This window comes from Lupinus angustifolius, chromosome LG11, assembly GCF_001865875.1.
Source record: "Lupinus angustifolius cultivar Tanjil chromosome LG11, LupAngTanjil_v1.0, whole genome shotgun sequence".
Taxonomy (NCBI): domain Eukaryota; kingdom Viridiplantae; phylum Streptophyta; class Magnoliopsida; order Fabales; family Fabaceae; genus Lupinus; species Lupinus angustifolius.
Window position 1 is genome coordinate 1,490,169 of NC_032019.1, and position 14,621 is coordinate 1,504,789.

Here is a 14,621-nt window from a genome sequence, read left to right on the forward strand (position 1 = left end):
ACTAAAAATTGTTCTTATTTAAGAACAAATATAAAGAAATAAGAACGACACAGTGAAGAACAGAATAAGAATGTTCTTTTTCCATTAAAAACAAGCATAAGAACAACCATTATATTCATGTATTTGTTAGGTATCCACATCCAAATTTCAAAGATTTAATCCATTCCCCCTCCAAAAGAAAGAAAAATAATAAATATATAATATGAAAGTGGGACTCTTTCTGATCACCAATCATCAATGGGCCGGCCCATTTTGCGGAACCTAATATCTGCACCTCCGTGATCTACTCGTGCGTGTGTCTTTCGCCCACCGTTGGATTAAGATTGAAAGGGCCACACCAGATTCATGTAAGTTATTTGTATTATGGGAAAACGACGCACATTAAAATAAGTGGTTCTAAGATCTCAATTCCTCTAAGATCATTGAAGTTGGGTAACATTGGCATTATCATCTTCCATCGCTTTCCACTCTCTATTTTGCCCAACCCCAATTTCCACACCAAATCAAGTTTCTCGTTGGTTTTCTCTAATATGTATAATAGCTGGTTAATAAGATTGTGCAAAAAAATAATAGATGTCAAAGATGAAGCTATAAATAACTAAATAGTTTTAGATTGTTCTTTTATATGCACCTTGATAACAAAATACCAATCCCTTTCGACCTCACAATTCATGGTCTTTTACTCTTGTATTAAATTATTACACAACCCATTTAAAATATATTTACTATACATATGTATATTCCCGGCTAACATAAAAGATGACAATAGTAAGTATTAAATAATTAAAATACTATTTATTAAATAATGAATCGGTTAACTAATTAATCAATAAATATTTAAACTAAAAACTAATAAATATAATATGAAATGATTTTCTCAGTCACTTAACTAATTTCCAATGTAGTTTTTACCTAATAACATTAGATAAATGATTTTTTATATCTATACTATTAATAAAGGGAAAACGCAAAATAACCACCTCATCATGGTGTAATTTGCGTTTTCCTATTTTGCCTTCAATATCTTTTTATTTCTACCAAAAAACCATATAATATTATTTTCTTATTTTATCATTATTATCTTATTATTTTAAAAGTGTATTTAAAAAATTGAATATTAAACCAATTGAATAAATTCAACCGTAAATTTAGCGCAAAAAATTATATTTGAATTTATAAAATACAAACTATACGTTACAAACGATAGAAAAACAGGTTGACAGACACGACAGTGCATGTCAACACGCTAGTATTTATAAGCTTTTAACTAGAATATAAATTAGAAACTACAAAGTATTAAATAGTGTTGAGAACAGGATAGTAAAAAAGAATAACTTTTTCAACCTACAATCTAACTTTTATCTCATTTTAGGTTATTATGTTTTATACATATCTAGGGTAGATAAAGATTACATGTCTCCATTAATTAAACGAGGTTAAACTTGGGATACTCATTTTGTTTCCATTACATTCACCTTAATTTCAAAAGTAACAGCCACGAGAAAACAAAATATCTAATAATAGAAAACACAGAGCAACACCCGATAGCTTTATTTCTGGCTCCACTATGTTTTACTGAAGATTCCGTACTTCACTTGGAATACTCAATTTCATACAATTGGCTCGTGTGACCATACCTCTCTAGTTTCTATGCGAAGGGATAATTTTTCTTTTACTAAGAAAAATTCTTTCACAAATCAATCAAAATATCCCATCTTTATTTATGAACTATCATGTCTGACTCGACCTATTGTCAACAATAATCAATTATTTGGACCTACTTTCGCACTGGTATTTAAATGAACTGCTTTTTCATCCAAAAGTGATGTTTTTAAACTCCCAATATTTTAATACATTAATAACTTTCCTATCTTTAATCTTAAAGTTGATATTCTTAAAAATGTTAGACTCATGTTTCAGTTTAAGTTTGAGTTTTCGGAAGAGAAAAATGATTTAGTGGTCCAAGATAATCTCGGACAAATACCATCAATAATATAGCTTTAGTTAAAATCATAAGATTTTGTTAGACATATGCCATTAGAGTCTAGGAAGGGAGAAATGGTTTACTGGTCCAAGATGACCTGGGGTACATACCATTAATATTAAACTTATAGTCAAAATTATATGCTTTTTTTATATTGGTAGTTTGGATATATCGATCAACCATACAATAATTCATTCTCTCAAGACACATGCAAAAATAATTAGGAGATTTCATACCTTAGGCCTTGCTCAATATATAAGGTATGAGCATAGTTGACCATTATGACTTAGTTAGTAGTCATCATGAGTGATAATGGTGATGGAGTGTAATTAAAAGTCATAAGAGGCACATGTTGTGAGGATGACTACAAAGTTCATGTGATTTCTTGTTCGACATTGGACTATTAAGGATAGCTCGACCAATTTAAATGAGATGAATATAATCTTTTGTCTTAGAACTAGTTTAAAATACCTATAATTTACTTTTATAAATCATCCTAATATTAGTGAATAACAATGTTGAATTGTTTTATCATATTCTTAACACGTGGTTGTATCCACCTTTTCAATTACACTAAACATACTTAGTATTATGAGGATTTGTATGAATAGATTGTAGGATGTTTCTAAAATGGTTTGTCAGAGATAATCAATAGTGTATTAAATTTGCCATAATTTGCTATGCCTAATTCTTGGATATGTCCAATCTTATATATGGATGACTTTGTGCTCTTGATCTATAATTTTTTATTTATAAAAATGGTTTGGGATAAAATGCCTCCTTACACATAAATAACCCAAGTAAATCTTAAGAGTGACCTTCCCCTCTTAAGATGTAATAAATGCAGGTGTATGTTTTTGGAGACTATCTAAATTTTGTAGATAATACGTACCTAAATATATATAGAAGGAATTTGTTTACAATTAAATTAAGTTACATTTGTAATTTTAACTATTGATTTTTTTCAATCTAAGGTGACTAAAATAAGTGATGAGAGAAAAAAAGTCTTAAATGATTTTTAAGTTTCACTCATTTAGTCCTTTCGATTTAAGGAATTAATAGTTAAGATTGAATGTAAAAAGACAGCAATGGCCCATGCAAATGCAAGATTCTAACCGGGACCTTTACCTAAAGCTAATGGGCAGGAAATGTGGTTGCCCTTAAATAACGATACACCAAAATACCTATAGAGATAACCATACATTATTCTATATTGAGAATAATAAAGCAAGATAGGAAAAAAGTGGATGTGAATGAAAACCATGATGAGGGGATATGAACCTCGTTCAACCTCTTCTTGTGCAGCCTGCAAGTTCTTGAAGAGAAGATGCACACCAACTTGTATATTTGCACCTTACTTTCGCTCTGATGAGTGCAAGAAATTCGCAAAGGTGCACAAAGTATTTGGAGCCAGCAATGTGAGCAAGATCCTTATTGAAGTGCCAGAAGAGCAGAGAGAGGATACTGTGAATTCACTTGCTTATGAAGCAGAAGCAAGGCTTAAGGACCCTGTTTATGGAGTCATTGGTGCCATAGCTTTATTGCAAAGGAAGATGATGGAGCTTCAACATGACCTTGCTATTGCTAAGGATCGTCTTGCTCGTTATGCTGCTGCAGCTACTACAACTGCACCTGATTTCTATAATAACCATGTTAGTTTGCCACCCTTTCCTGAATTCTACACTTGCACTGATTTCAATGACAGCTTTTGCCATAGTTCTTCATCTCCAACCCCTTCATTCAGCCGACATGAAATAACAGTGGATGATTTCGTTCAAATTCCATATATATTTTAATTTCATTGTTATGATCTTTCCCATCCCTACCTCACCCACTCTTTTCTCTCCATTTGATTGTAATTGTTATGAATATGATCGATAAAAAGCTTGGACTTGTTGTATATATGCTAATAAATAACATCTCCATGTATGAATTGGTCTGTGTTTGAAAACTATTCATTTCATAATTCGTATACTATTATAGGAGCTAGGTACTAATGAAAAATGATGATTCTTGGCCTTTTTTTGTTTCACTCATAGTTATATTTGTCAGAAGTTGTCCATGATATATAACCTTATAACCAAGGACTTGTTTACACTATTAAGTACCATGACTGGTACGTGGTCGATTTAGGGTGTTGTTGAGAAAATATGGTAAATATAGTTTCACAGTTGCAATCGTAATGGTATTATCTCCATGGTTGCTTCTCTAGCTTGCCTATTTTGGCAAAGTGACCATGAAATTCTGCTCTTAAATACATGTTCTGATCAGTCTTTTTTTCTCTAAATTCAAATGATCTCTGATCACTTTTGTTTAGTTAGTAAAGATAGGAGGACCATGGCAAAAAAAAGGAAAGTCTTCAATTGTGAATTCAGATCACTTTCTAGCCTTGACTCCACCACCATTGAGTACAAAGAAAGCAACAATAGCTAGTTGGTTCTTCATAGTCTTTGATCCGTGGGTCTAACAGTACTGTTTTATTGGAACATGGAGCACCCATTTTGGTTTTAACTGAGTAATGAACCCCACCAATGACCAGTAATGGGAATCCAAAGACCAGTGCCAAGACCAATTAGTTTGAACAGTTTCTTTGCACTTTGCAGTATTGCACATGTCAATCCCGACAAGCCACGCCCCAGATATAAATATTTCTTGTTTTGTTTTACTATATTTGATACTGCTAGGGATACCCCTACTTCAACTTTTAAAGTAAGTGGTATTAAATACAGTAATATATAAAAATTATACTGATGGCATGTAAAAAAATATAATTGGGAGTCAATGCTATTGAATACAAATAAGAGAATGAAAATAATCATCTACCATTCAAGCAACATGAAAATCACCTCTTGCATGATTGCATCCCCGCTTGTGTCAGACACACAACAAACTAAACTGGAACTTGTCTTGTCAATCGAGTGTTTCATTAAAAAATTCTAAAATTTCAGAGGCATAATAGATATCTCTGTATGAACCTTTACTCTTTTTTACAAATTACTTGCCGTAGTGGATATTACTCTAAAGTTTAGACGAGACAATAATATTTAATTATAATTTATTTTTAAAATTATTTGATCAATAATAAAAAATAAACATATATATATATATATGATTATTTCAAAGTTTTAAAGAACATATTAGTTCGAGAGTAAATACTCATTTTAGTGACGTAATGTTTTTTAACCATACCAGCTTAGTCCCTCAAAAAACTAAGAATCCAAATTCGTTATAAAAATTTCAAATGTATGTCAAATTTGTCATTTTAGCATGTTTTACAACAAATAGAAACTAATTTGACCATAAAATTGACTAATTTGACTTACATTTGAAATTTTAGGGGACTATTTTAGGTTTCTAATTTTTTAACAACCAGACTAATAAAGTCAAAAAATATGAGAAACTGAAATAAATATTTGCTATTAATTATAAATTACATTAATTTGCAACTAAAGATATTAAAGAAAAATATACATTCATTTAAAATGTAACTTTTTAAACTTTTAAGGACTTAAACTCATCGATTATTGAATCATGTGTAAAAGTTTTAGTTATTTCATTTTTCCATATTAATAGCCACATTACCAATAAGAAATTCATATTGATTAATGATTGAATCAGTATATAGTATAATAAAAATTCAGAATATATCATTAATGTCTATAACTGTACCCAATATAGAGTAACGATACTGCAATATTAAATAATTATCAATTGAAGAAATAAGAATATTACATCAAGAAAGTATTGTGAAAATAACTTACAATCACTATATGAATTCATGAGTGATAAAGGAAAATCATTTAACAAAAAATTTGGTAATAAAAACACATTCAAAAACACACTCTTAAAGGTGCAATGACAATTTTTTTACTATTACTACATGCCTACAATGTTGTATGACTTTATATTACAACATAAATAGAATAATTAAATTATTTGTGAATCATGCATGTAGTCCAAATTGATAAATTGAGTTTTAATTTAAACACTCATAGGGTAAAATAAATATTTTAATAAATTATGTAAAGTAAATATATTAAAACAATTTACCAAAAACAATATTAATTTCTTTTTTAAAATTCAGGGGGCAGTTGCCCCTCTGACTTCTTGGATGAGTAAAGATCTAATTATTTACGAAGGTGTATATTGGAAAGGGATCCTCTCCAGTGCTTGAGAGTTTAGTGCTGGATATGATGATGACATATGACAAAAAAATATTTTCAACGGTCATGATTTCATATTATTTTTGAATAAAAAATAAATAAATAAAATTTAACTCGTGTATATTATCCTTCAAACAAGTATTACCTTTTAAACATTTGAGTGATAGATAAGATCCAATGGAATTTAATATCATACATTATAAATCATATCACTAGCTAACATGATTTGATGCATACAAAAGATGTTTGAACTCTTACTAATTAGACCATATACGTCCATTTTCCGCTTTGCAGTGACATGTTAGTGTAAAAAACAATTTGAATTTTCTGAAAGAAAACTTTTGGAGACCATTTGGTTTATAAAGGCAAATGTTGTGTATTTTGTTGTGAGTAAGATTTTAACTCATAATCTCTTTCAGTTAATATTTTAAACTCTTTATCTTAACCATGAGACCACTTTATGACTCTCGTAAAGAAAATCTTTGTAGAGTTCAATATAAGTTTGGTTTTCATGGAGCTGTTCAGCAATCCACCTTCCCCCACCAAAGCTACTTGTTCTGGAGCTGTATTTCTTACAGGGATTAGCTTTGAAAACACATTTGAGATGAAAATATCACACCAAGTGACCAAACATTCATGGATATGATAAATGAAAGTAACACTAACTCCGTGGCACACATTCACCATAGACAAGAGCACGAAACAGATATGTAAAAGAGAGAAAGGTTACTACTATTTGCTGCCAAATAAAAAATGAAACTCTTTTCGTAGGAGTGATGAAGCACACAAATGAACTAAGCTTCAAAATGCAAGAACCTTTAAGTAGATGACAGTTTCTAAAGCTCATATAGAAAGTAAAACCAAGTCAACCTTTCTCATATTTGAGATTTTAAAATGCAATGCCACTTTGTTATTTTCACCATGGAACCAAATATGACAAACCATTAGTGTAAAGTTTCTAAAGCATGACTAATCATACATGAGAACAAAGGATGAAAAAGTCTAACGAAAACTAGACATATGCTGAAATTCAAGCTCCTTAGTTAATTCCATTCTCTCCAACTCCATCATCTGCTCCTGCTTCCACCTCTCATTAATATAGCGTCAATAATGTGAATTAGATTGGTTGGATCATTTGTGTAATAATTATTCTGTGCATTGTGAAATGACAATTTTATAAAATAATATCAAATTTTTTTTTATAATGACATTTTCTAATTGAATGAGAATACAAAATGGACATAAATAAGGACGTGTGATTTTGGATTTTAGTTGAACGACTACCCCTACCCCTGCTCAACCTTCTCCTTGTTTCCCACCAATAAAAATGAATTAAACATATTTTTTTTTAATAGTCTGGCCTTGTTTTTTTATTTATTTTAGGGCCTCAGCCCACTAGTGCGCCAAAAAATATGGCAACATTTATGGGTAACAAAAATTGCTCGAAACCTTTATGTTGAATTTCTTAGTTTTATATAAGCGCGTGCTTAATGTATCCTCTAGCATTCAAGAAATATAAAAAAAAGATAACTTTTAATATATTTTTATTTTGTCATACAACAAAAAATTATTAAAAATGATGTTTTAATATACTTAAAAACCGATATATTTAATATAACAAAAAATAATAAACATACATTGATTTGTATATTATTTGAATTTTTCTTCGCAATGTATTAATGTACTATGTTTTATTTAATTTAATTGCATTTATCATATTTTTTGTTTAAAAAATTACACTTATTTCTCATGCAGGAGTGATCAGTATAATGAGAATATAAAAACCAGAGGAGATTTGTGCAGACATAAAAAAGTAATAAATGATTTATATAATTTCACTAAAACTTAGGTAGTGTCAGTATAATTAACTCTAAATAGTATAATAGAACGAGATTTTTATAAATAAAAAAACATGTGTTGAACGAAATCAAATTATTCATGATCGGTTGAATTCCTATATGAAATATCACCATAAATTGAATTGAAACAAGCAAGTATAAAAAGTCAAGAATACATATCATTTGTCCCAAAATGATAGTGTCTTTTTATTCTTGGCCAATAAAATTATAATGAATTATATAAAAATAATAGATTTTATTTTTATAACTTTTAAATATTATTTTTCGATTCAATATGGAATGAATGATGACAGCAGATTCCCACTCAAAAATCAAACCATTACAAATTAGATGACCAAGCAAATTAATGGGCTGCTGACTCGTGGTTTACATGAGATATTTAGATTTAGATACCATGGTAACCACGTGGTTTTTACATTAGATATTTAGATTTAGATACACATGGTAACCACGTGTTTTTGGAGTTATCTATAATTCAGCGTCAAACTCATGCAATTAACTGAATTAAGTAAGCTAAGTTAGAACAATTTTTATATAAAAATCCTGATAATAATAAATATAAGTGATAAATCATATATAAATAATTAGGATTAAAAGTTATTTATTCGCGGAGAGAACAATAAAATATGAAACAAATCTCTATTAATCGAGGGAGAGGTAAATGATTTCCTCATATTTCCAATAATAAAAATATGATTTCATGATAAACAAAAAAATATCAAAATGTTATTTTGTTACGCTTCCTTCTCCTAAAACATGGGGCAGTCGATAAGATTAAGAGGTGTTGAGAGAGACGTGATGGATTAATTGGGTTTTATAATCTCGACATTTGATGTTGACATAAATCTAATCCCCATACTGCCTCCTTTCACTCCAACACTAATACAAACAAGTTAGGCGTTTCGAGTAAGCATGGTCAGACAAAAAAGCTTAGTAACACATTATGTTTTATGGTATCTAAAATATCTACTTATTTATATTATGTGATTTTGATATAATTAAAATTATTATATGTGCAATTTAAAGAATAAAATTTAATTTAATTATTTGTGGCAGATAAATATATTTAATAGAATATAATCAATATACTCTTAATAAATTTATAAGTCATAATTAAATGTTAAATTTTTAAAAAGTGTAATATCTATGTATCATTTATGTAAAGATTTATACATAGTCATTACATCATATACAATTCATTTGTACTATTTTTTAAAGAGTTAACTATTATAAAACATGAACGACAAATGATGCATTAATACTTATAAAACTCATATACTATTAATATATATATTTTTCTCATTTTAATTAGGTTAACACGGAAATCAAAAGAATATAGATATGACATGATTAAAACAAGTCTAACATTACCTGTACTCCCCAAATAATTTCCTTTCCACCACAGACATTCTTATTTATATATTATCAATTTTGCTAACATTATTGTTAATTTAAAGTGAAACATTTTCATTAAAAATAACTTATTAAATAGATTTCTAGTAAATATAGTTTATTATCTATCTACATGTATTTATGAGGAGTCAAAAATCGGCAAATAAAAATATTTGAATTGTTAGTTGCATCGGTAAAGAGATACATAATATAAATTAGTGATATAAAACTCTACTAGATCTCAATTTATGTAAACAATATTTGTTTAAAAGAACAACTAAGAACTTCAAAATAAATTTCTTCTTTGTCAAGAAGATAAAATAATACTCTTTGTATTATAAAAAAAATTGAGTAAGAAAAATTAGTCAAAACAAAATACAGAGCACATGGAGCTAGCAGGATAGAAGAATAAAGAAAAGGAAGACGTATTCAAGCCAAAACACCCGAAAAATGAAAAACTTCTACTCAAATGCCATATAAAAATAGTAATCTTATAGGTGATTGCACAGTATGACACATCAACGTTTGATCCTTCACCAATATTCTGACTTTAGATTGTAGGCTAAGTTTTATGATCACATGCTTAATATTGCGATTTATCTTTTTACGTTACTTTTTATTGGAGAGATAAGCATGCACAGTACAAAAATATATCCCTATATTAACTCCTCTAAAGCACACTATTGAAGATGTTTTAAAGAAAACAATGAAATTGGTAATTAGTTTTATTCGTTTTATTAACCACTGTTTTAAGATGCTTAAGCATTCCAAAATATAAAGTTGATCTTAAAATAATTCAATATAGTCTATTAATATAAAATATATCAATTTTAAGATTCAGGTAGTTTTATTACGAGTGAAAATCACATGTTTTCATATTCTAAACTCTATTTTATTCTAATAAGATTTTCATGGTAATAAAAATCAATATATATGTTTCTTATTCTTTCTTTTTTAATGTGTCGTATTTTGATTGAACTGAATTATGATTAGAGGCAATGTTTGGGGATAATTTATGGGTCTTTATTGTATTACTAGTAAAACCTTAACCGATAAATTTGAATGAAGATAATAGTGTGTGGTACTATAGTTACCAAGGGATCGTTTTTCCTAATCATAAAGGCAATAAATAAAAAATGTAAAGTAAATGTGAAAAAAAATTAAAAATGTCATAATTTTATATTTTATAAAACATATTGTTGTCAACATTGACTAGACATTATTATTTCTTCCAGTCGATAATGTTTATTAACATTATGGTAAACGTGACTTTATTATCCCAAACAAACACCACTATTCTGGACAGAAAAACTAAGCAATAAGGATAAGAAAGAAGAAAAATGAAGAAAGGCAATTAAAGATTTCAATTTCCCAAACCAACGTGCACACTGTTTCTTCAATGCACATCAATCCATTAATTTCTGTAATTTTAAACAAATAAAAATTCGAAATATTTTCTAAAGCACCGCCCTATTCCACCATTGACAAACATGACACTTAAACCACTTTGATCAGAGCCCTCTCTTTGGACTAATCAAATGCGGAATCAACACTGAACGAGGTAGCAGCTATAGCCAAGCATAGTCTCCATCTTGTGAACCCAACCAATGGAACCTCATCACCCACCCCAAGAAACCAAACCCACCGCCACCACCGTTGCTATCACCACTCCTTGTGAAACAACTAACACTGCCAACAGTAACAGTTCTAGCAGCAAGACCACCACCGCTAATAATACTAGCACTAACCGAAAATGCAAAGGTAAAGGTGGCCCTGATAACAACAAATTTCGATACCGTGGTGTGAGGCAACGAAGTTGGGGTAAGTGGGTAGCTGAGATACGTGAGCCACGTAAGCGTTCCCGGAAGTGGCTTGGCACCTTCACCACCGCCGAAGATGCCGCCAGAGCCTATGACCGTGCCGCCATTGTTCTCTATGGTTCTAGGGCACAGCTCAACCTTCAACCTTCTTCCACGTCTTCTCAATCTTCCTCTTCTCGTGGCTCTTCTTCTTCCACTCAAACCCTAAGGCCTTTACTTCCTCGCCCTTCAGGGTTTGGTTTCACCTCTTCGGCTTCTCACGTTCCTATGGTGTTCAACGGTGCTGTTACATCGGGTTTCGTGCCTTTTGGGGTTCACCCCTGCGGTGGCGGTAATAATAACAATAATATTGTGCCACAGGTGTTGTGCCCTATTGATAATAATGTGGTGCAACATCGTCAAAATCACTATCATCAACCTCAGCAATCAGAGCAACAATTACAACACCAACAAAAATATCACTACCCCGAATCTGATGTGGGTGTAGCTGGTAAGGGTTATTGCTTGCAACTTTACATATATTTACATTTTGGAGGTTGTTTAATTTTATTCGAAACTTCTTATTCGGATTACTAGCAACGGAAATAATTGTTGCTGCTTCAAATGTATAACTGCCCCGAATCTGATGTTTGATAATTTCCAAGGTTCCATCTCAAGACCCTAATAAGATGAGTAATTTAAATGCTATATAAATCATATGAAGGAGAAAGTGGCGCAGGGCAAATGGAACGTCCAACACATTTGAAAAAAATGCTAAATTTAAGTTCAATTTTTGGATATTATCTCACAAGATAGTTATAGGATCTCAGCCAAACACAATTATTTTTTATATTTGCATAGCAATTTTAGGGTGACTATAGTTGAAATCATGTCATCTTTTTACGGATCTAGAATCTAAATTATTATTGTTTGTGAAGTGGGCTAATAGTTATGTATTCACCATATCACCCTTGCATGTTTAATGAGTCAAGATAAGATTATGCAGTATTATAGCTTTTATCATAATTGATCACTTTGTATAGAGACATTATCTGTGTGGATTAGATGCATTTTCTTACCAACTTAGTCTGAAAATGGTATACTGTATATTTTTTGGTAATGCAGGTTCCATCAATTCTACCTCATACCAAAATCATAGTCTTAATCATCAATTTGTTCCACATATTCCTGTGTCAAACCATATGCAGAATCAAAACTTCGTGGTTGAGGAAATGAATTCTTTGGTGGGTTCAAGTTTGTCTTCCCAGATTACTTTAGATCATGCAACTCCGGGTCAGGATCCAGATCCGTCGTTGGGGGTTGTTGGTGCAGTTGGTCTCGGTTCTCCTTCGATGTGGTCATTTACAAATGAGGATGGGTACCAGTACCCAGCTAGCTTATGGGATTATAATGATCCTTTATTTTTTGATTTTTGAGGAAATTTAATTTGCTTTCGCTTCATTGAATGTTTTCTTCTATTCTATCGAATTTTATATAGATTGATAAGTTTTAGTTTTAATTGACTGAATGAAATACCACATATCAATGTGAATACCGTGTAGGTAGAAACTGAAAGTTTTGTATGTACTAGTTTTAGTGAATAATGAAATGGAGGTGATAGAATCATATGAATAAAAAAACCTCCAGTCAAGTGATTCAAATTAACGAATTAGTTAGCACTTTTATTGTCTTATTATATATGGCAAGTTTTTTCTGTTATGCAGGATTGATGATAGCTCCTATAATTATGATTATTTGATAAATTAGTGATGGTTTAATTTTATTTCCTTGTAACCTTTGTTTTCATTGGACTGTGTCCTGATACGGTTTTCGGGGTTGCTGAAATGTCTTGTATGTTCAACCATACAAAGTGACTGTTATATAGGGAATTAGTTACAAAATTGAAAGTGACTGTGATTTGTTTTTACTTGATAAAAATACACATCAAAGTATTAGCGAACATCTGCTTTATATAGTACGACTGAAAAATATGAATGTGTCAGTGTCACCTAACTCTAATGAATTATCGTTGTAATGATTTTTGGACGAATAGTTAATAGTTATTTTGAGCATCTGCTTTAATGATTTTAAAGTCATTTAAATATCAATCTTGTCGTGCTAAGAAAATTATTCTGGAAAATAGTTTAATTTGGAATGAGGGGAAGTATCATTGGATTTGAACTTTTCACGCATTTTATAAATAAGTGTCGTATAGGCTACAAGTTGAAAGCAATGTATACTTTTCATTAATTCACATAAAAGAGATAGAAATAATCCAACGAGACCTAAAAAATCATTTAGTTTATCTAAAAAACCAAGGAAGAAACCTCATATTATTTGTTCCTTTCTTTACGGATATTGTAGCCTCTGATGTTATGCAGATATATAATGCCCCATGAACAAACACTATTCTGGATGACAGTTATATTGGATTCATGCATGGTTGGGATATTTATCAACTTGTGTCGAAAGTTTGCATAGCAACATAGAGATTGGGCCACATGTTGAAGACGTGGTAACAATAGTACAAGCATCTAAAGGAACTTATAAAAGTCCCGAGCAAAATCGAGTTTACCTCTTGTTGATAGGGACAAATACTCAAAAATGTTTTTTTTTTGCTAAAAGAGGAGTTACCATATGTGTGTAAGACGTAGGTAAAAGAAGTTTCAAGTTGAAAGAAATGGATGTTGAAGATCATGAGTGGAAAATATTTAAACCCAATGCCATTAATTTTTTGGTCAAAATATAATGCTAATCTCACTTATGTACGAAAAAGAATAGTTTTCATGTCGAATACACAATTTTGATTTTTTTTGCCTAATATTGTTGTGCTTCAAACTTTATGCTAATGGGCCGGTCTTGTTAATTTTATAACTGTTTATACAAGCCCAAATAATGGGCTAAAAAGCCCAATAGTTGCTTATGCTATTCGCTAGGGTTACTTTGGCTATAATTATTTGCAGTTTCCTTTCTCTTCATTCTTGTTTCTCAGCGGCCTTTGTCATCTGCTTCGGCTTTTGACATCTGAAACGAAGAAGGGGAAGCGTTTCGATTTCTGATCAACATGAGAGCAAAGGTAAGAATCAAACCAATTTCGCAATTCCTTTACTATTACATTTTTTATTTAATTATGTGATAGGGTTGAAGTCTGATTTGTACACTGTGGTTTATTTTGTGCAGTGGAAGAAGAAGCGTATGAGGAGGCTGAAGAGGAAGCGCCGAAAGATGAGACAGAGATCCAAGTAGTGTGTGTTTTATTTCCCTTGCTACAATTAATCCCTACTTTTTTGTTGTTTGTTGTCGATTCTGTCACCTACAAATTTGTAGTACTTTAATTGTTTTTCTTAGTTTATGTTTATCTTGTTTTAGCTTATATTAGCTGAAAACATTGTCATTCATCTGAGAATTAATGGATTATTGTTTT

General features: G+C 30.6%; 2 protein-coding genes and 1 long non-coding RNA gene across 3 annotated transcripts; all 3 read left to right on the forward strand.

Moving 5' to 3' along the window:
* Window positions 3,193–3,942, forward strand: LOC109360012 (LOB domain-containing protein 21-like). The gene has a single exon (XM_019604749.1). The coding sequence runs from the start codon at window positions 3,238–3,240 to the stop codon at window positions 3,778–3,780; it is 543 nt and encodes a 180-aa protein (XP_019460294.1). The 5' UTR covers window positions 3,193–3,237; the 3' UTR covers window positions 3,781–3,942.
* On the forward strand, window positions 10,865–12,851 carry LOC109359178 (ethylene-responsive transcription factor ABI4-like). Its single transcript, XM_019603746.1, has 2 exons — window positions 10,865–11,708; window positions 12,323–12,851. The coding sequence occupies exons 1-2, from the start codon at window positions 11,006–11,008 to the stop codon at window positions 12,631–12,633; spliced, it is 1,014 nt and encodes a 337-aa protein (XP_019459291.1). The 5' UTR covers window positions 10,865–11,005; the 3' UTR covers window positions 12,634–12,851.
* On the forward strand, window positions 14,146–14,621 carry LOC109359180. The gene is made up of 2 exons (XR_002109040.1): window positions 14,146–14,273; window positions 14,378–14,621. It is a non-coding gene; the product is annotated as an uncharacterized LOC109359180 (long non-coding RNA).

What these genes read in the sequence shown, in the direction of transcription:
- LOC109359178 (XM_019603746.1), top strand. Translation starts at nt 11,006, where the DNA reads ATGGAACCTCATCACCCACCCCAAGAAACCAAACCCACCGCCACCACC. An exon ending in ATCTGATGTGGGTGTAGCTG is followed by an intron (nt 11,709 to 12,322) that starts GTAAGGGTTATT and finishes TTGGTAATGCAG; the next exon opens with GTTCCATCAATTCTACCTCA.
- LOC109360012 (XM_019604749.1), top strand. Translation starts at nt 3,238, where the DNA reads ATGAAAACCATGATGAGGGGATATGAACCTCGTTCAACCTCTTCTTGT.